The sequence below is a fragment of the Paraphaeosphaeria sporulosa genome, assembly GCF_001642045.1.
Source record: "Paraphaeosphaeria sporulosa strain AP3s5-JAC2a unplaced genomic scaffold CC84scaffold_8, whole genome shotgun sequence".
NCBI classification, from domain to species: domain Eukaryota; kingdom Fungi; phylum Ascomycota; class Dothideomycetes; order Pleosporales; family Didymosphaeriaceae; genus Paraphaeosphaeria; species Paraphaeosphaeria sporulosa.
In genome coordinates, this window is record NW_017253367.1 from 726,793 (window position 1) to 748,009 (window position 21,217).

Consider the following 21,217-nt stretch of genomic DNA (forward strand, 5'->3'; position numbering starts at 1 on the left):
TGTGTGATCACATTGCGGTAAAGTTGTACTGTTTCAGACGACGAACTGCCCCGTTGGCCTCGCCTCGGCTGGTGTGCGGTGGGATGTTCCATAGCGCGGCGAAGCCAAGGCAGGGCGCAGGGCCCACCCTAACTCGAAGCTTGGGCCAGCAAGCTCGTGCGGTGACGCCTTGCCCACGGGTGTTATCGTCGTCTCAACGCCTCGTTCCCATTCGGAGCTGTCAGGACGATATCGCAAAGGTTTATGCGTGGAAAGAGTAGAATTAGGTCTTGGTAACATTTGATTCGACGCCATGGCTCTCTTCGGCGACGACGACGACCTGCCCTCGCGACCCAAGGCGCAGCAATCGTCGTCATCGCTCTTCGACGACGATCAGAAACCCACCGGCAACAGCTTGTTCGCAGACGATTTCCAGGGCGACGACTCACCGTGGGGCTTCAATCCAACGCCCAAGAAACAAAAGGGCTCACTGATCAAGTCGCTGCTGCCAGCTTCGGACGTGCCCGACTCGTACATCGATGCGTTCGACCGGGTGCTCGAGTCTGGAGAGCGCGCGGGCAGCGGCATCAGTGTCGCCGAGATCAAGAAACTGCTGGGAAGCAGTGGGCTGCCCGGCGACAAGGAGGCCAAGATCCTGGGGATGGTGTCGCAGCCCGGGCAGGAAAGCGCCGGCGTAGGAAGGAACGAGTTCAACGTGCTGTACGCCCTGATTGGGCTCGCGCAGGACGGCTACGACGCGTCGGAGCTGTCGCTAGACAGCGTGGATGAGAGGAAGCGAAGTAAGATGCCGCCTCTTTCCGTCTGAACATACTGACGCCATGTCTTCTGCTAGACCTCCCCGTGCCATCCGTCTCGCTCCCGCAGCCGCCGCAACCAGAACCGAAAGCGAGTGAACCTCCAGCCTCCGCGCAGGCACAACCACCGCCTACCCCGCCCCAACAGCGACCTGCTACGCACACAGGGACAACGCCGAACAAGTCGCGCGCCCCTATGCGCAAGCAGTCATTTGGCGATCCCGAGGCGGATCCTTGGGGTTCGCCCGACCTCCACAGAGGACACAACCATTCGAGCTATACCGCGGTCCCTGCGCAGACCAATGGCATGACCGTACCCGCCGCGACGAGAACAACAAGCCAATTCACCACCCATTCTGCAAACACGACCACAACGCCAATCGTCGAGCCGACGCCTCAGCGCCCAAGTTCATATGGAAGCGAAGGCGGCTGGGGAGGCTTCAATCCGAGCGCGGAGCCCAACTTCTCTGACCCCTCGCTTGGGCGTGAGCCTGGAGGCTTCGGGCAACCTGCGGCCGGAGAGGGTGGGCCCAATGCACCAGCCAACCTCGGAAGATCTCTTGGTGGAGGGCGCGTCGCCAGCACTGGGCCCGAAGAAGTCATCATCGTCAACACGCTCGCCGAAAAAGAGGGCGTCTTCATGTTCCAGCACCGCAACTACGAAGTTTCCAGCGCGCGTCGAAACAGCAAGGTAGTCCGCCGATACAGCGATTTCGTGTGGTTACTGGACTGTCTGCACAAGCGGTATCCGTTCCGTCAGCTGCCGTTGTTGCCTCCGAAGAGGGTCGCGAGTGAGTGATCCTTTACTGATAATCTGTGTGGCATTAATTGAGGATTTACAGTCAATGGTAATTACATAGCCACCGATTCGAGTTTTATTGAGAAGAGGAGAAGAGGGCTGGCGAGATTTGCCAATGCGCTGGTCAGGCACCCCGTGCTGGGGCAAGAGCAGCTGGTCATTATGTTTTTGACTGTACCGACGGTTAGTTTCCACCTGAGCTCTAGCCATCATGATGCTAAATCTTCCCAAAGGAACTCGCTGTATGGCGTAAGCAAGCAAACCTCTCAGTCCAAGAAGAGTTCACCGGAAAGACGCTACCGCCAGACCTCGAGGACTCCCTCCCGAAGACCCTACCCGACCTGTTTGACACCGTCCGCTCCGGCGTACGGCGATCCGCAGAAAGCTACATCAACTTGTGCAACATGATGGAGCGCCTCGCCAAGCGCAACGAAGGCATGGCCGCCGAACACCTCCGCTTCGCAACCGCGCTCCAACAAGTCACCGAAGCCTCCAGCGACACCTACGCCGTCGACACCAATGAGATCCCCATGCTCAACGAAGGCTTGAACGCCACCGCGAGACATCTGGAGCAGTCGCGGAGTCTGTTGGAAGACGAGGCTAAAGGCTGGGAAGAGGGCGTGCTGGAGGATTTGAAGCGCCAGCGCGATACGCTGGTCAGCATGCGCGATTTGTTTGACCGGAGAGACAAGTATGCGAAGGATAACATCCCGTACTTGGAAAAGCGGATAGCGAACAACGAAGCAAAGCTGCAGGGGATAAGGAGTAAGGCTCCTGAGTTCGTCAAGCCGGGCGAGGCGGAGAAGGTTGAGGATGCGATTTTCAGGGTGAGTTTGCTCCTTTCCATCCCACATTTACTTCCACGTATTGGTGGCCTCTGAAATTAACGACATCCCAGGACAAAGAATCCATTGTCCAACAGCACGCGCGCGGCGTCTTCATCATTGAGTGCATCCGCGACGAGCTGCTCTTCTTCCAGCAGAGCCAGTACCACATTAGCCGGTTGCACCAGGACTGGAGCCAGGAGCGCGTCAAGTATGCGGAGCTGCAGGCGGAGAATTGGCGCGCGTTGAGCGAAGAGGTGGAGGGGATGCCGACGGGGGATTAGTAGCTGGCTTATGGTTGTGTTAAAGAGAGCAGCAGGAGGGGGCGAGGCGACGATGATGCAGCATGAGCATATGTAATGTTGCGTGATGTGATTTGCGCGTGGTGGTGTGGTGGACCCCTCCCTGTACATTGATTGGTATATCCCTATGCGAGCAGACGGTGTATAATTTGAACAAGCAGAGATTTGGCTTATGCAACGGATTGCCTCCACACAACCTAAAACTGTCTTTTACTTTGGAATTCCCAGTCGTTGTCCTTCGAGTATGAATGTCATATTGACGGTAAATGTTTCGTTGCTACCTTGCAGGCAAATGTTTCAGGTATTTGCAATTTGGGGATAAATATCTAGATCATCAGAAAATTGTCACAGCTCCAAAAGATTGGAAATCATTCCTGATATATGACTATTTCGGTGACGTGCATTTCAGGATCATTTCGTGATCCATTGAGGATGCAATTATAGTTGTGGACGATTAGGAGTGGTGAAAGTGAGTCTGGCCAGACATTCACCAGCAAGTATCCGTCCTCAGAAATCGAACATCACAGGTCGACTGCGACAAGAACACTCAGTATGGATCAGAGCAAGACAGCCATCCGAGACGTCAAAGAGAAGCATCAGCCACCTTCCCACGCGCAGCCTCGCTCAGAGCCTCAGACGCACCTGCCACGCGACGCAGCTACCCACGCCAGCCAGCAAATCACTCTCCACGGCAGCAAACGCTCTTCCACAGCTGTTCCCCCGCAGACCCAACTGCAAATCTACCAGTCAGCAACACTTAAGGGGCAGAGGCCGCCTGCTGTATGCTTAGAGAACTCCTTGCCACTCCCCTGCGCTGCTTGACCTCATCTTTGCTCGCCACGACCATGCCTCCTAAGAAGAAGCGGGCTCTCGCCCAGGACGACAACGAGGAAACGGCGACTGCGATTGCGCCTGCGAAGAAGACCAAGACCACTGCTAAAGCTACGAAAGACTCGCGAGCGAAGAAGAATGATGACGATGGTGAGTTCTGCACTCTTTATCTGCCTGGAGGTGTCACAGTAGTCGCGCGGGAGCTTGGACCTCCGCGGTGTTGCGGCCTTAACGCTCAGGCACACAGCTGATGGTGGGGTGGGCAACCATGGGTGATTCGCGACCTGCAGCCTACCGCCGCCAACTCAACGGTCGCTGCGTCAGTATTTCACCACAGCGACACGCCTCCCTCCTCTCATAGAGCTGTACAGCTCGAGTCTGCTTCGCCCCGCTGCACACCTCACCCTCGACTTTTCTGCCTCGGGCACCGCCAACACCCCGCTCCAAGCTCCCCGCTTTGCGACATCGAGTGCTACCGAGTGGGAGGACATTGATTCACAATGCCGCCAGGTTACAATACCCAGCAGAAGGCTGCTATCAGCCAATTTATGAGCTTTGCCTCGACGGATCAGAAGACGGCGGTCAAGGTGAGTGCGCTCGAGGGTCTTGGGAAAGTCCAAGAGCTAATCTTTGAGCAGCACCTCAAGAACGCGGGATGGGATCCGTCCGCTGCTGTGAACGCGTAAGTGCTTTTTTTTATACTGTTTTAGTACTGAACAGGTATCTTGTACGCGCATGTCTCCTGCCCTGCTCTCCGGTGCGAAGGACAGCGACCGTATGCGAACTCGATATGGCTCCGGTCATGACCCTAGAAGACCCGGACAACCCCTGGACTGAGACAAAGACGGAGGAACGCGGATAATGGCGTGGCGGATACGTGCGACTATGGAAACCCGAGAACAAGAAGGCATGACTACCGGCACACATGGCAGGTGCTGCTATACCTCGAAGGCAGTGGACGTTTGTGTAAGACTCGCAGCTACTCCTATGATGGACGCACCCACAAACATGCTCACGGCTCCTTCTTGGTGCAGCACAAGGGTCTTCGGTCGCAAACAAACACCTGCACCGCAAGATTCCTTTCCAACCATCGCGCCACCCCCTACATTGGCCTCCAGCTCTCTGACTGCGTCCTTGATACGATCTGTCCTCTGCACCATCAGACATGTTTGGATCGTCCCAAGATAGAGCCAGACAGCTTGCAGGACGCCACCGTAGAGACCGCAAGACCTCAGGCAGTTCCTATCTGAGTAGCCGCTCAGTCAGCTCGTCAACCCAGCCTCAGCCGCAATATCCACTACTTGAACAGACACTTGGGTATGTAGTCAACCCAAGATAACCTGGTCGATGTCTGCCAGTACTGAGTGAGTCTCCGATTCAGACAATGCCCCACTGCGACCCAGGATACGCTACGAAGCGGTCAGCATTCTCGGCAAGTCAGTCAATCTACCTTGCCTGATACGGACACTCTTCCTTTGCCGCCTAATACACTGCCGACGCGGTCCCTTCTCAGTCAGACCCAGTATCTGCGCCACGAAAGCGATCTTTTCGAAGCAAACGCCACTATCCACGACATCTCAAGTCTGTTCAAAGATCTTTCCACACATTCTCCTGTTTCATCTACCCTGCATGAATCGGCGGATGGCTTCGCAGCCAGATTATGGGTGCTACTAGTGCAGGAGAAGTACCAGTCTGAGCATCTGAGCAACGTTCTCCACGGCAACCCATCGGTGCCCAATCTAGTGTTGCAGTCGCCGGATCAGGCTTCCATTGATTCCTCGGGACCATATCCATCGCCGCGGCGCATGTCATCCCATCCATCACCACTGAGGGCATCGAGCAGTTTAGCACCGGCTGCGGATGCCACCGACAACCCTGGTCGTGGCGGCTCGCGTCCACCTGCCGGACGAGGGAGGACCAGAGGGATCGATTTCCCCCAGAACGCAAATGGTCAGGGATGGGCCAATCATGCGTATGCACCGCAGTACCTCCCCGCTGCGCCTCTGCCGAGCGTTGTCTTGTACCAAACCCCCTCATTTGTACCATCGCGTCCACTCGTTTGGGACCTCACCGTGCCTGGACACGGTTACTTCCATTGGCATTCTTGGATGATTAAGAACAAGAACTGTCCTTTGTGGCACGAACCCATCACGCCTTATAATAATCCCGGTTTTGCCGCCATCATTAACAATGTACCGGTCCACCATGTCATGGTGTTTGAGCGCTGCTTCAGTGGCGACCCCTGGGGCCCTGTGAGGTGAGTTGTCCCTGGACGCCCAAGACTTCGGTTGCGTTGTAAAGTGACTAAAGGCTCTACAGTGATTCCCTTTCGGCCACGAACAGGCGCAATTGGTTCAAGGCTCTCTCGGATCAGCAGAAGGAGCATTTCAGACACATCATCGCGTTCCGGGCTGCTGAAATCCAGAAAGCTGGTCTCAACGCGCGGGTCCAGATAGAACGGCCAAGCGGCGTGCCAGCTATGATGCTCTACGAAGCTCTTGAGGCTATTGAAGAGCGTTACGATGCCCGCATTACATCTCACTACGCCCACAGGCATCAAACCTCGGGTTCTCTGCCCACGTCCAACAGTGCTCCCAGCATCGTAACGAATTTCTCGCCTAACAAAAGGATTAGGAGGGGATATTACGATTCATTGAAAAATAGCACAGCGTACTGACTGCGTTTTACTTTTTGCGTTACATTTTCGTTTATGGCACTGTTGACATTTCGATACAGATACTTTAGCGGTGGCGGAGGCTCAGGGGCCCCCTCTTCCACGAAGAGCAACCTCAACAAGCTCTTCGACAGTTTACGAGACGACAAGAATTCGCCCGACACTGTAGGACCTGAGGGCGCGATGGGATATTTCGAGAAGCTCGGCGTGGATCTCGAAGGCATGGACGCGTTGGCCGTCATGGAAGTCATCCAAGCACCTACCATGGGAGAATTAGGCCGCGAAGGATTCGTTGAAGGCTGGTCGTCACTCAAGTGAGTTTCATTTCATTGTGCGTATGTCCAAGGCTTACGTCCGTGCAGCGCGGACACGCTCGACAAGCAGAAGGCGCATTTAAAGTCTCTCAAGCAGCGGCTGCCAACCGACAAGGCCGCTTTCGACAAAGTCTACAAGTACACATTCCTCCTCGGCAAGCCTGCTGGCGCCAAGGCTGTTCCTCTCGACTCCGCACTTGCTTTCTGGGAGCTGCTCTTCACTTCACCGCTGTCCGCAATGCGGTGGTCCACACCGACCTCGCCGTGGTCCGAATGGTGGACCGAGTTCCTCAACTCTGAGTGGAAGAAGAGCGTCAATAAGGACATGTGGAACGAGACGCTCAAGTTCGCCAAGCTGACGCTCGAGGATGAGGCGATGAGCTTCTGGGACGAGTCGTCGTCGTGGCCGTCTGTCATTGATGATTTCGTGGAGTGGGTCAAGAAGGAGAAGCGGCCTAGCCAAGACACCGTCGACGAGATGGAGGAGTAGGATGGAATGTATCGTTCACAAGACATGTGACAAGCATCTCTGTCAGCGGGTATCTTCACCGAATGGTATTGATCGAAAGCACGCTGGGATGGGCAAGGCCTAGGCGGTAGACGGATATAGGCGCATGATTACATTCGCGGGCAGCATCACATACCCTCCGTCCACACAGATTTGGTGGACGGGACATTTTCGGAGGATGCATTTTCTTTAGATAGCTTAGCCTGGCATTGAATATGAGACCGGGGAAGGTCGCTGTATGATTTGGGTGCGTGTTTTGTGGAGCATGGACGGTGTGTGATATCTACTGTGCATCTGGTATCTAATGTGCGACCAAGCTGAATTCATGATGCAATTGATCGTAGTGAAGCAACAAAAGCTTTTTCCGAGAATAGATTGGTGCACATCGTTCTATTCGCGCGTGTTCAATTGCCTAGATAGTGGAGAGAAATCCGAAGGGAAAAGTGTGCGGCATATCTTAAAAGTTTCGTCTGCGCTAACATTACAGTGCAATTATTACAAAATAGGGGAGTACATTTGGTCACGAATAAGTAGGAACAAAAATGTAGTCGGACGCAGCAGCACCAGCATGGACTTTCGAAAATGTGCTCTTCACATCCTTGCTGTGTTGGAAATCGCTGAGCTGGCCCGTGCGCTGCGCAAGTCCCGCCGACGTGCGCTAGCGGCAAAAAGCGGTTAGCTCGCACACTTCGGCTCGACGCACAATTTTGGCACCTCACAATTGCCAACCCGACCTCCACGACAACACCGGTACTAACCTTACAACACAGCAAAGGTGAGTCGAACCCAGGCACCTTGACGCCTTCCAATGCTAACAGCTGCTTGCAGATGGTCGCCGCCAAGAAGCACGTCCCGATCGTGAAGAAGCGTACGCCTGCGTGCCCGCCGTCCTCGAGAATCGCGACTGACAGCCCGTAGACACCAAGCGCTTCAACCGCCACCAGTCCGACCGCTTCAAGTGTGAGCGACACCGTGTCCGAACGTAGGAGGAATGGGGATTCTGACTGTGGACAGGCGTCGACCCGTCATGGAGAAAGCCTAAGGGTATCGACAACCGCGTCCGAAGGCGGTTCAAGGGCCAGGCTGCTATGCCCAAGGTACGACAGCCCGCTGCAATGCGCGCCACGGAAACGAACGGCTCGCATCGTGAACATCGCCTCTAGTGTGGGGTTGCTGTGCGGTTGGGATTTTGGCTGACAGATGCGCAGATCGGTTACGGATCCAACAAGAAGACCCGCCACCTGATGCCCAGTGGCCACAAGGCCTTCGTCGTCAACAACGCCCGCGACGTCGACCTCCTCCTCATGCACAACCAGACCTTCGCCGCCGAGTACGCCTCTCCATACGGAATGAGAAATATCCCGGCTAACAACCGCACAGGATCTCGCACTCCGTCTCTGCACGAAAGCGCATCGACATCATTGCCAAGGCGAAGCAGTTGGGCGTGAAGGTTACGAACAGCAAGGCTCGCGTCAAGACCGAGTCGTAGATGGTTTTGCGGACGATGGTTCTTTGACAGACATGGATGGATGTGGGCAGGCGGGGCATACACGGCGTCTACTCTGACTTCAGGCACGCAATGGCAAACGACAGATGATGGGGTTGGTTGCTGGCTTAGCCTACTTAGCCCCCGCGGCGAGGGCATGTATGAAACATGATCGAACACAAAAATCTCATCATTCACGTTTATCGAGGATGGTGTGTGCTGGTGGTGGGAAAGAGACATGGTTGAGTGAGACGTATGCAGTAGGAATATGCAATTCCTCCACCTGCCAGTTCTGGTGCCTGCTCGACGGTGCGAGAGCGCTTCCACCTACCTCCCCTGTGTTCCAGACGACCCACGCTTGCGACTACTGATGTGTTTCGAACAAACGATAACCACCCCAACAGACTCCTCGCATCTACACCATCCGCCCGGAACGATACAGCTTCCGCAGATCTACCGCTGCCACAGGAGCCCCAGGATGGTTCAACACGCCTGGTTCACCTGCAGTCCTCTGGTTCAACCGTTCACCTTGTGCCAAACAGACCTTTTTACTTCCCCCGTGCCTCCACATAGCCCAGAACATGTACTACCACACACTCCCGTCCTCTTTCGACAAGCCTTCTAGCACCAGCACGAGCATTCTGCACGAAGGGACCCCGGTGCACCGTGAGACCACCGCGCCGTTGATTAATTCGTCACGTATCACTGCAATCCGCGGTTTGGCTTGGCGGTGAGAAGGGCGCGCAGTCTCCTAGCCCAGCTCAGCGGAGAGGTATTTTCTTAGCATGCGATGTGCGCGGACTACGTCACCGTGAGCATTGGGAAGGGAGGTCATCTTGTGCCACACACGCTGTGATCTGTTCGCCGTACTAAGCTTTCCTAAGCGAAGTATCGTGGGCATCACATTGCACATCCTAGCGTACTGGCTGTGCACCATCTGCACGTGCCGTTCACTGTATATGAGCTCGCTATACTGCACAATACGGTGAGGACCCGCAGACGAGGCTATCTGCTACCCACAACGCCGCCACCCTCCCTCGGATCGAGCACACTTGGGCTGGAGCATATCATCCTTCCCCTCTCCTCCCCTCACCCAGTCTCCATCGCTATACCTACGCACGCGTGTGATGGGCGCTTGGGCACGTGCAGGTGCCGTCGGCGAGCCAGCGTCGCCGTCCTCGCGCGCTCGCGAGGGTGACGTGCTGTGGTCATGGCTGGATTGGGAAATCCGATGTGATGTAGTAATGATGACCCAAATCAATCGTCGCTGGCAGGCGTCTGCATACTTTCACAAGCGGCTATGCGCTGATTCTGCTCGCGCTCTACGTGCGTTTGATAGTCTAGTTTTGTAATCCGGATGAGGCGACGTGTAGTGGCGTGGATTCAGACATGCGATCTTGGCACGAGTATTGCAACAGCGGCGCACCGAATGTTGCAAGGGAAAGGGAGGGAGGGACAAGTACGTGCGACTGCGATTGACTGCATCGCGCTGTTCGCGACGGGGCCACATTTAGCGAGGGCATCCAATCAGGGGAGGTGAGGATCCCGGTGGAGGTGTTGTGGTGTAGCTGGATTGGGGCATGGTGGTGGTGGTTATCGTAACAACAGCGTAGGGTTACATGAGGTGCGAGGGAAGTGAAAGTATGCGAACGCACGATGGCGATCGTTTGCATAGTGGCTTACGCGAGAACAATTCACCCAAAGAGGTGACTGGATGGGAGGGGGAAATGTTGGCGGAGGTGTTGCGGTGCGGATTAGCACATGTGATTTAGTAACGAAAGTCGGAACGACGCTGGATTTGCCGCAGCACTTCTACATGAGTACTGCAAGACGTTCGTATATGCATGTGACTCACTCCTAGGATACTTGCAGGTGCCGTCGGGAGATTGACGGGCGAGCGAATGTGAGATTGTAATGTGTGGCTGTGTTCGTGTCTGGAATTGGACGTTTGCATACAGTACACTCATCACCAATGTCACTAAAGCCTGCTTCTTCACATGCCACGACGGTTATCGTCGCTCTTTACGCGACTGGAAAACAGGACCAAACTAGATAGGGCGTTGTGGATAGACGATATGTGCGAGCGATGGTGTGCGACGTTTTGATGCAGGCGTGTCGTCTCAGCATCTGGCATCATCTCGGTATCATCAGCCGGACATGTCTGGCACATGCCCGACTGAGCAACAGGTCAGCCAGATACTCATGATGACGGCGCTCCTTCGGGGTGCAAAGACGCGTTCTGCTTGCACGGTTGTGGCGCATGCACATATCAAACGCTCAACACCACACGCCCGTGTACACCGCTCTAGACAAGACATTCAGCCTGTGCGCCTGCTTACGACGACAACGGAAACACACTGCCGTTTCGTTCCGGCCGCTCAGCCGCATCCCCGCGCACAGCACAGCGCATGTCGGAGCCTGAGCGCAACACTCAGTCCAGTCCAGTCCACACCGACATCGCTGGGCAGTTAATGGTGCCGTATGTAGGAACGGTCGCACATCAGCCGCGTTATCTCGCATGCTGGGCACCAGATAGCACGAGGAGGATGCTGAGGCGTTCATTGGCCGGGAGGCTATCTGGGTGAAGGGGGAAAGGTAGGAACGAGGCACGCTCTGTGTGTCGCAAAGGGACAATGTTGTGTGGTGGATGTGCAGGATGGGTGTGTTGGGCGGATCCGGGGCAGGAAAGAACCGGGAAATTGCTGCTGGACGCAGAGTGCAAGATAACAGGACGACGATGACGACTTCGAAGCGCATCTTCCTTGCTTGAGATTTGGAAAGAACCGCCCGGGATGCGAGCTGGAAAGCTGCACGCCCGTTGCAGCAGCGTGCGTCAGTGGAGCAGACGTCGTGCGCAGGGGCATGTATCTGCCAGAGCACCGCAACGGCACCCTTCCCTTCTTTCCTCTGCCTCAGCGGCACAACCCACGTTCCCCAGGCCGCATTATCAATGGACGCAATGCCGTGGTCCTGCGCCAATGGATGTGCCCACGGTGTCGCGCGCCATTGTCCATCCTGGTGTTCCTGATAGACAATTCTATTTTTTCTCACCGCAACGGTCGAGCCCGTGTGGTCTCCAGATCTTTCGTCGCTACTTTAGCTCCCGCCGCCCGCCGCTACCGTAAAAGACTCGCCATTTTCCCCTGGAGCTGTTCTTCTTCTCCTCCTGCTCGTGCCATTGTCGATTCAAACTCTTTTCTTTGTGCGTGTCGATTCGGCGGCTTGTGTCGTGCATCTTGCACGAGAGCGCGGTCCGCGTTCGCTTGTCGGCTGTCTCGCTTTGTCAGGAGATCGTCGCCGGCCTCTGTCGTGTGATTCTGAAAATCATTGCACATCCCGGCTTTCCTAGGCATACCGACGCTTGGTTCAACTGCGGCGGTGCAGTGAAAAATCACGGATACGTGTGCTCTACTTCACGTGCTTCGCCTCTTTCCACGGTTGCAACGTTGGGACCCTTAGCAGATTTGGCTGTCAGCCCGCGCAAAAATTCGATTTCGCCTCGTTAAATCTTCGCCGCTGCTCACCACTTTGTCTGCTCATCAGACCCCGAGAAAGAGTTATTGGAGATTGTACTTCTGAATCATCGTGGGAATGACGCCGAATTTATTCGTCGCGACCCAGAAGGTCTTCCAGCCGCGGAAATGGTTCAAGAAGCCGAACGACAAGCCTCAGCGGAGAACTGAGCACTGGAAGTCACCAGTTCCTGGGGTGTACGAGTATATTCCTGGCCGTGGATGGTACCTTGTCGCCACGTACAAAGAGCATGGCGAGTCTGATGCTGTCGAGATCGCGTCCAAGGAGGGAGGTCCGGTAGGAGGGGCCGATTCTGCAAAGCCCAAGGAGACTGTTCCGGTTGCTTCGCCTGTTCCAGTGCGCTACTCCAAAGTTCTCAAGAAGTATCTCCTCAATCCAGATTACGAGGTCCGGAAGAGGTACGGCACGATCGAGAACGCCAAAGGCCGCATGGTCCAGGTAGGCTTCTTTCAGCTCGACGACGGCGTCGCCTGGGTCAACTGCTGGGACGAAGAGGGCGAGTTCATCCCCGGCCCGTACAAGCTGTGGTGCATTGGCAAGAACGATCGCTTCCGCCATATGCTTAAAGCCGACGACCCGGAATATCAGCGCTCGCACCCAAACTCTCGCGCTGGCTCCCGGGCGAACTCTATCGAGCGCGAGGCAGGTTCTCGTCGCAACAGCCAAGATTCACGCAGCACTCAGTACCGCCCTGGCCCTGGTAGCACGTACGATGGACCCAGCGTGCCATCATCGCGCGCGAACAGCGTCAGGAACTTCACGCCTTCGGATCCTGCCTCGAAATCCGGCAGCCGGGCTAATTCGCGCCGTAATAGCCTTACGCGCGGTCAACGGAGCCCCCGGATTCTGCTTGACGATGCGAACCCTGCGCTGAGGGAGTTGGCAATGTCGCAAGCCGCCAAAGAGCGCTCGAATCGTTCCATCGAGACGACGAAAGGCTGAAAACGTTAGCTGTACGGTGATGGCGGTGGTGTTGGTGTTGTGTGTTGTAGGATGACGTGCACGCGACAACAGCTCTGGTCGACGTTCGCACAGCAATCGCGACCTACGAACCCCGACGGCATACTTCACGATACATAATTATAGCGCAGCGAACATTTCTTTACGTCACAGCCCGGTACATAGCGTCCCGGTGGCACTCTGCACAGGCGTTCCATTGCATTTCTTTTCTCTCGGACAGGGCGTCACGACAGCGGCAATCAAAAGTAAACGGTATACCCAGTCAGCATCATGTATGACAACTGCACTCTGTTAGATTATTGGGCGTTCATCTCGCGACAGTACTTATATAATATTTGTAGTTTCACTCATGCAATTGCGGATCTTTCAAGAGTGCGAGGGCTGTTTGTGTGATGCTGACGTTTGGTACTGCGCGCTGGCAGCGCCTTCTGTGTCCTTGTAGCCTGGGTGGCTGCTCCTCATCACTGCGTCGTTACTTCTCCGCATTGATTATCTTCACTTAGCTCCGGGAATAAGAGCTTGCTCCACGTGCTATTTGCACTATACGAGGCTGTACCTGTGAATGCTTTGCTTTTACATCTTCCTCGAGCGGACTTCACATTGCACAATCAGATATCTAACAGGTGTACAAGTATAGGCACTCCACCGCATTTTGACCCTTCTTGGAAGATCTCTTTTGACTCCTCACAATCTTGCTGTCAAACTGCAGCAAAGTACAGGACAACTCCAACCGTTACAGACCGTTTCGCCAGCCCAAGCCTAAACTTTGACCCCTCCCTTGGACTAGATTCAACTGTTGCCTTTTAGCCTGTCGTCATGTCGGTGGAAGAAGACAGCCCTTCCTATGATGGACCCGAAACCTTCCGCAGCCTCTTGGAAGGATCCATTGACATTGATCATTACCTCGCTGAACCAGAGATCTCGCCCATCAGATCGGTGTCCGCGTTCCTCGCTCGTATGCGACAAGCCTGTGCAGACAATGCACGCCTAGACATTGCCGAGCTGATGAATCTGCTCGCTGCTTTGGAAGTTATTGGTGCTAGAGGATGGCATGAGGCATGGCAAGGTCGCGCGCACTGTGAGACGTGGATTCGGTTGCGCCAAATGCTGGAGGACCGAAGGCTGGAATTGATGAAAGCAGAGTACAGAATTGAGGAGTTGGAGCAGGAAAGGAACGAGTTGAGCCGCCATCTGTCGCGAGCAGTTGCGAGGATGGAGTCGCTCGACAACCAGTTCAGCCAACTACAAGTAAACCAGCAGCCGCTTGATTGCGCTCCGCCACCGAACCGGCCAGGAACGCTATCTGACGTTGACGAGAGCGACGAGGAGTTCAGAACCCATGGCAGTAGATGGGGAACCGAAAGTCTTCCTTTGAAACAGGAGCCTAAAGAGATACGAAAATGTCGGAGTTCTTCCAACGTAACAGAAGTAGGGGATCCCCTGCACGATCAAGCGATGTCATACCCACCTCCACTGGCCCTCGCAACCGAAGAAGCCAGAAACGTGGACGAGAGGAGGACAAGCATGCTGTCTGAGGTGGAAAACACACTTTGGATCCAGGAGAGTAAAGACCGCGAGTATCTGGTGAAGAGACTTGGTCCGCCACTCATGCTTGCGCAGCCACCTCCATCCTCCCAACGTGACTATCCCGGCCCTTTCTATGTCTACATGCCTCTTCCACCCAAAATTACCATCCCGCAGGCTCAGAACAATCCGCAGATTCCTTCGCTGATGTTCCCGACCCCACCGGCAGTGTTTCATTTTCCAGAGTGTGGTACCCGAGACCAGCTACTTGATGTCTTGCGCAGCGGATTTGCAGGCCGCGTAGGCGATGAAGATATTGGGCCAATTGATGATATTAACATCATCCGTGTGAGAACTCATGAGTTTGAGTGGGAGCTCAAGAACGCTATCCGGAAGACTTTGACAGACGAGGAGTGGGATGATCTTGTTGGTGACGATTGGGTCGTGGAGGGGCGAGGAGATACATATATCGTCAGCAAGAGGGATGTGCACTTCCAGGAGCAGGACTGTAACAGTAACAGTATGCCTGCATACATAGCAGAAACAAGCGAAGCATCTACTCTGGAATCAGCAAAGAAGGATGCGGATCATGAGGGCCGACCAGAGTACTTTTCCAACCATCTCAATGGAAATGGGAAAGAACCAGAAGATACACCGCAAATGAGGGGTGGCGCTTTGTCGCCGCTCCCAAGCCTCTCGAGCAGTTCGTCAGTTGAAACCTCCTACGGCAGTCAAAATCCGTGCACTCTGAGAGATAACAACGATAACTATCCATTCGCACCAATGCAACCAATTGTTCCTGTTGAGCACCCGCACGGTTTGATAGACCAAGCACGCATTCTCCAGTTGCAGAATGCTTCGCACGGCCGCATGATCAGCCTACTAGAGAATGTCATCAAAGATGTTGAGGGTACGGTTGAGTGGCAGGATAACGAGCTCGCGCAAGCACATCGCCACATCACACATCTGCAGCAGAAGCTGCGGGAAAGAAGCGAGGAGACGCTCCTCGCTGGGAGAATGGCGGAATTTGCGAGGGCCGAGACGCACCTGTTGAGAGAGCAGCTACAACAGATCCACAACCAAGTCGTGAACTTCTCCGCAGAGCTTGACGACCACGAACGCCATATTCTCGCACGTTATCCAGGCTTGTTGACGCGTGACTTATCAGCTAATGCTGAACTGCGTGGAGGAGGCGATCCACCACATGACACAGCATCTTCATCTTCAGCGCAGCCTACAGACGAAGCAATTACCCCAATCGTCGAGGCACACTCCTTCTACTTCTTCCCCAGCGTCTCCATGGTCGTTCTTCTCAGCAGTCCCCTCCATCACTTCCAATTCCCAAAGCACACATCCCTCGCACGGGTCCGTCAAATGCTCCAAAACTTCCACATGGAAGGCAGAGACACGGATTTGCACCTCCGACAGGTCCGCAAAATCTTCGAAGCCAGAGATGAAGCAGGCATTGTTTTACCTGAAACTAGCAACGGACGACAGGTCTTGATCAGTGCTCCGGAGATCCAAGACTCCGCTAGTACTTCCAGCGGAAAGCCAGGATACAAGGGGACATGGAACAAGACATTTGGCCCGACAGAGTACCAGTATGAGCGCATGCTCAAAGACAGCATTGATAGTCTGAAGCCACTAACAGCGGATGATACCCAGTCACGCTCGCCCACAGCCAGTATCTACGAGGAGAAGTTCCACGATACGGGCATCTTGGTCGATACGATATCACCGCTGGGGAGTCTCGACGAGGTCGAGTTCTACAACGCTGGCGAGCTTATCGACATAATCGAGCACGAGGCCGAGATCTCGCGCGCTAGGTCGACGCAGAAGCTTACGGACTTGTTGCCGAAGACGAGAAGCCGTGGAGATAGCCTGGGCGAGAGGAGAGGGTATGCAATGTCTCTTCCGTTACCTTCCAATACGCTGGGCCCAATGTTTCCCACTGGGTATGGGACAGCACCAGCGCCTAATGCCATGGGTGAACATCTCACTCCTCAACCTGTGGGCGTAACCGGTGTCAAAGCATGGCGTTTCGACCCTTATCCGCCCCATAAGTCCCACGACCCAGCTGCCGACGAGCTCTCCCGCGGCCACCTGTTCGACTACGAAAAAGGTCCCCCAACCATATCCAACATCGGCCTCCGCCACAACCCACTCTCGCTCGAGCGTCCCTTGCCTCGGCCCCCCTCTTCACCCTCCACAAACCTAGGACAGCACTGTGAAGAGTCCGGTAAACCGACCACCCGTTCCCGTCGCTCTACAGAAGATGGCTGGGGCATGTGGCGCCACCGCGCCGACGAGGGCTGCGAGGGCTGGATCGACCCTTCCAAGTTAGATCCCAGCCGCGAGACCTGCGCGTTCTGCAATCTCCCCTTCACGGAGAAGGCGTGGCGAACGTGGGAGTATAACGAGACTCCTACGTATACCTCCCATCCTCCACACGAGGGCCCCCGAGATCCAGATCCCGGTCCACCAAACCCATGCCTTCGCGGGGGTGCAGAAGACGTTGAGTGGGCGCATCTCCAGTGCGCGGCGTACGATGCTGTTTCTTCAAGCTGGGCGGATGAGATGTCTTTGGAGCGGCCGGTGAGTCCGCGGAAGAAGTCTTTAGTCATGAACGACGATGGTGAAGTTTGAATTGACGACGTATGGATGATGTCATCGGAGTTGTAGGAGGGTCGTGCTGCACAATCATAGTAGGTTTACAAAGGACGGAGAGGGTGCGGTGCAGGGGTTTGCTGAAGAGGAGAGCGGGAATGGGAGGGTAAGACGAGGTGGAGAGGGTTGGAGGGATGGGCGTTGGGCGTTGAGATCTACTGACTATAAGATTACAGGTTCGATGTATGTGCGGACGATGTTATTACCTTATTCTATCCACTCCATAGTTTAATTTGATAAGGGTCAGTTGCTAGTCACTCTGACAAACGGTTTCAGTCGCAACCAATCGCGCTGGACGATGGGTTGACTTATGCGCCTTTCACTCGTATGATCATTTTGTGTAAGTCTATACGGCGAGGTAACAAAACACAGCCGATGTAACTTTTACATTCCAATTGTTCTCAGCGCATCAGAAGGCCAAGTTCAAAGCTCTCGATAAGATGCTGTAGAGATCCAGAAATGCGAAATTACGTTCCAAATCATGAGTATGCCTGAACATTGATCGCATGCGTGAAAGATGCAAGGAAAAGCGGCGTAGTTGTTGGACTTCCAAGTGAGGTAGGCACACCTGCCGCTTCAAACCTTACGCACGTAAGTGAACTACATGATTGTAGCATCCCTCTGCTGAAGTAGCTTGTTAGACGACATACCATAATTCTTCCCGCCTTATTGAAGGAAGACACCAACTCTCCTAAACGCCTTGTAGCGCGCCGGCCAAAGAACCAATCCTGTTGAGCCACATTGAAGCGCCTAGTCTTGCCTTGGTATGTGTAGAGAGTGTCGAGTGCTAATGGCAGCGCGGCTAATGTACAGTACAGTTTTGCCATACAGCCGTACAGTACAGTGAATTGGTCCGTACGTACGTACAGGCACCTCGCTCCGTACAGAGCTCCGTACGTACACTTTTTTTTTTGCCTTTACGTACGGGTGTACGGGACTACGGAGCCCACTTTTTGGCTGGCAAATAGGAGGTTTCTGATGGAGTTATCCCATGTCTTCAGGCATTTCTGTGCTACGCGTGGCTTCGCCATATAGTGCCTTGTGTAACGTTCTCGGAGTAGAATTTTTCGCTGAGTTTGCTCCTCCATCTCTAAACTATCGTCAGCTGTTAGCATATTGTCATGGATCGCTTTGTTACCCGCGTCTCTCAGTCGTCCCAGTCAACTCAGCTGGCTCCTGCCAGCCAGCAGTATCACCATGCCGGATCGCGTACGGCAGCTTTTGCCACCGCCATGGCGGAGAGCTTTGAGACCTTGGATGACTCGCCATCAGAAGCTGGCTCTATCGTCGATCCCCACGCCTGGCCGGGAGACCTACAAGCCTACAGAACATGTTTCCCTATGGCCTGGACTCGCCTTTGGCACGGCAATCGTCGCCTTGTCTCATCGCGCGTCGGCTACAAAGTCAAGAGCAAGGCACAGTTACTTGGGAAGCGCAAAATCGCAGCTATTTGGCGATGGGGAGCTGAGCTTGAGTATCTCGAGGATGACGGCAGAAAGTTGACGCTGTGGCTCTGTCAGGAGTGTCATGAACAGAAGAGGATCCCGGATTGCTGGGCGTGCGACGGCAACGCGCATATCAAGAGGCACCTCCGGAAGGCGCATAATATAGACGTCGACGTCGGGTTGCTGCCAGTTGTTGAGGCTCTGCAGCCGCAGTCTCCGTGGGAATATGCCGCCTCCGCCGCCGGCTCGTCGAGCTCTGTTTCTCATTACAGCTGGCAGGAAGAGGAGTTGCAACTGGCGTACGTTGACTGGGTGATAGTTAACGATTTGAGCTTCAGAATGTGTGTGGATCCGTCGACGAGGGGGCTCTTGACCTGGAACAGATCACCACTGCTCCGCGCGCTGCCGGCAAGCTATACTACACTTTCAGAATACGTGAAAAAGCAGCTGGCGGAGAGAAAGGAGGTGATTTTAAAGCTTTTGGCTGAATCAGAAAGCCAGGTTTCCGTAAGTTGCGATATCTGGACGTCGCCGAACAATTATGACTTTCTTGGAGTTGTCGCCCACTTCGTCGATAAGTCAGTGTTTTCGGCCAGATTAGTAGTTAATCCGGCTGGTGTTATCGAATACTGGACTTTAGGGATCCTCATCGCTGACCTGCACATCCTCTAGATTCTCAACACCGTCAACGCGACCTACTAATTGCTTTTCGAGCTCTTTTTTGTGACCATACAGGCGTTGCGCAGGCCCAGATTATCTACGATGTAGCAATCGAGTATCGATTTACCCGAAAATTGCACTGTTTTGTGGGCGACAATGCGGCTAATTATGGCACAACCTTCCTCCGCGAGCTCCACAATGTCACCCCAGAAGACCTCTACATTGCCACTAATCGCCGTATACACTGCGCCGGCCATATAATCAACCTTGTCTCCAAATATCTCATCTACGGTAGCGGCGTGAGCAATTTTGAATCCGAACTGGCAAAGGCGTCGCCTAAGGATCAATATGCGATGTTCCAGGCGCATGGTGCTATTGGCAAATTGCACAACTTTGTTAACGCCGTCTGCAGCTCCCACAAACGACGCCAGATTTTCCAATCAATACACAGGACGCTGCTCGAAGATGATAAGCTCTTCAGCTTCTCCGTCCTCAATTTGGTTAAAGATGGCGGGATCCGCTGGCATAGCGTCTATCTCATGTTACTGCGCTGCCTAGAGCTCCGCGAGCCCATGCGACGCTTCTTCAAGCTCGCGCGCGCCGACAGCTCCACTATAGATGAGAAGTGCAATCCTACGATTGACGCCTTGACGGACGATGAGTGGGACGAGATTCGCGTTGTAACAATCGTCTTAGAGACCTTCTACAAGAATACGAAGTCTCTAGAAGGCAACGCGTCTGATAGCGGGTTTAGCTCACTCTAGCAGACGATAGTCAGCCTTCAAGAAATCTACGCCTTTCTCAACGGCGAAGACAAGGAAAGTGTCTATCAAATTGATGGCTTCGAACAATCTGAATATATTGTCTCCGGCGTCAAGCTCGCGCTCGAGAAGCTTGGCACCTATTTCCAGAAGCTGGTCCTCGAGGACGCGCCATCTCTCTACTACGTGGCAACAGCTATGCACCCATGCCTACGCCTCTCCTGGTTCAAGTTCCACTGAAAGCTCCACCCACAGTGGCATAAGGCAGCGGAGAAATCAATTCGCGAGGTCTATAAGCAGTACCTAGCTGCAGAGGCTGCCGAAGGCGACGGCGACGGCGACGGCGACGATGAGCTTCCGGAGCTCCCACGCACGCGCAAGGTGACTAGAGCGTACGCGACCAACGAGCGGAGACTCCGAACAATGTTCGTCGACGACCACCTGCTCACAGGCAAGAAGACGTACAAGCGGCAGAAACGCACGTCGCAGCTCGACGAGTACTTTGACAGCCTCTACGACGATAAGCTAGCTGCGTCTTCGTCTCTGGATCTCTACAAGCCCCTACAGGACCCACACCGGTGGTGGACGGAAGTAGGTAAAAAACGCTACCCAGTCGTATACAAAATGGCGATAGATCATCTCTCTGTGCCAGCAACGTCCTACGACTGTGAGAGATGTTTCTCATCCGCTAGAAGAACAATCACGTGCGATGGCAATTCACTGTCTCCAGCTGTCGTCGAGGCTCTACAGCTCCAGAAGAACTGGCTGAGGAGAGAGGCCGTACACAGTCACCTTACAAAGCTGGCAGCTCACGTCACTCAGAAGGATGCCAAGCCCAACGTCCAGCTTGCCGACGACGACCTCTACACCAGCCACCTTCCCAATTAAGCCAATTGTATACTTGAAACGGCACATACACTGCTAGGGGGTCCCGTAAGTACGTACAAGAGGCCTGTACGGAGGCTGTACTGTACGTTGGCCGCGCTGGCTAATGGACTGTCGAAGCTTAACATAACTTAGTAGTAAATGACTTAGCACATATGATAACTACATACCTAAGACACTTTTGTTGCTCCAGCTCCTGAATCCTGTCTTGCAGGTCTCACAAGACCCAAAGTATCTGGACATTTGCAA

At 54.4% G+C, this 21,217-nt stretch overlaps 5 protein-coding genes across 5 annotated transcripts; all 5 read left to right on the forward strand.

The window, feature by feature from the left end:
* CC84DRAFT_1166586 (sorting nexin mvp1) lies at nucleotides 1–3,037 on the forward strand. The gene is made up of 5 exons (XM_018178999.1): nucleotides 1–779; nucleotides 833–1,585; nucleotides 1,637–1,776; nucleotides 1,827–2,420; nucleotides 2,492–3,037. Exons 1-5 carry the CDS (start codon nucleotides 293–295, stop codon nucleotides 2,699–2,701), a joined length of 2,184 nt encoding a protein of 727 aa, XP_018033146.1. The 5' UTR covers nucleotides 1–292; the 3' UTR covers nucleotides 2,702–3,037.
* A 3,223-nt stretch (nucleotides 3,038–6,260) lies between these two features.
* Nucleotides 6,261–7,202, forward strand: CC84DRAFT_1250697 (DUF298-domain-containing protein; the record flags this gene model as incomplete). Its single annotated transcript, XM_018184310.1, has 2 exons — nucleotides 6,261–6,538; nucleotides 6,587–7,202. The coding sequence occupies 2 exons, from the start codon at nucleotides 6,261–6,263 to the stop codon at nucleotides 7,026–7,028; spliced, it is 720 nt and encodes a 239-aa protein (XP_018033147.1). The 3' UTR covers nucleotides 7,029–7,202.
* A 579-nt stretch (nucleotides 7,203–7,781) lies between these two features.
* CC84DRAFT_1166591 (60S ribosomal protein L32-A) lies at nucleotides 7,782–8,979 on the forward strand. Its single transcript, XM_018179000.1, has 6 exons — nucleotides 7,782–7,821; nucleotides 7,875–7,914; nucleotides 7,965–8,006; nucleotides 8,061–8,143; nucleotides 8,255–8,376; nucleotides 8,427–8,979. The coding sequence occupies exons 2-6, from the start codon at nucleotides 7,875–7,877 to the stop codon at nucleotides 8,533–8,535; spliced, it is 396 nt and encodes a 131-aa protein (XP_018033148.1). The 5' UTR covers nucleotides 7,782–7,821; the 3' UTR covers nucleotides 8,536–8,979.
* A 2,727-nt stretch (nucleotides 8,980–11,706) lies between these two features.
* CC84DRAFT_913055 (uncharacterized protein) lies at nucleotides 11,707–13,425 on the forward strand. Its single transcript, XM_018187885.1, has one exon. The coding sequence runs from the start codon at nucleotides 12,124–12,126 to the stop codon at nucleotides 13,006–13,008; it is 885 nt and encodes a 294-aa protein (XP_018033149.1). The 5' UTR covers nucleotides 11,707–12,123; the 3' UTR covers nucleotides 13,009–13,425.
* A 417-nt stretch (nucleotides 13,426–13,842) lies between these two features.
* Nucleotides 13,843–17,196, forward strand: CC84DRAFT_1219731 (uncharacterized protein; the record flags this gene model as incomplete). The annotated part of the gene is made up of 1 exon (XM_018183105.1): nucleotides 13,843–17,196. The coding sequence occupies one exon, from the start codon at nucleotides 13,843–13,845 to the stop codon at nucleotides 17,194–17,196; it is 3,354 nt and encodes a 1,117-aa protein (XP_018033150.1).
* Nucleotides 17,197–21,217: the final 4,021 nt, after the last annotated feature.

Coding starts and splice junctions, on each gene's coding strand:
- CC84DRAFT_1166586 (XM_018178999.1), top strand. CDS start 293: ATGGCTCTCTTCGGCGACGACGACGACCTGCCCTCGCGACCCAAGGCG. Junction 1,586..1,636: donor GCCTCCGAAGAGGGTCGCGA/GTGAGTGATCCT, acceptor GAGGATTTACAG/TCAATGGTAATTACATAGCC. Junction 2,421..2,491: donor TTGAGGATGCGATTTTCAGG/GTGAGTTTGCTC, acceptor ACGACATCCCAG/GACAAAGAATCCATTGTCCA.
- CC84DRAFT_1166591 (XM_018179000.1), top strand. CDS start 7,875: ATGGTCGCCGCCAAGAAGCACGTCCCGATCGTGAAGAAGC. Junction 8,007..8,060: donor CCAGTCCGACCGCTTCAAGT/GTGAGCGACACC, acceptor GACTGTGGACAG/GCGTCGACCCGTCATGGAGA. Junction 8,144..8,254: donor GCCAGGCTGCTATGCCCAAG/GTACGACAGCCC, acceptor ACAGATGCGCAG/ATCGGTTACGGATCCAACAA.
- CC84DRAFT_913055 (XM_018187885.1), top strand. CDS start 12,124: ATGACGCCGAATTTATTCGTCGCGACCCAGAAGGTCTTCCAGCCGCGG.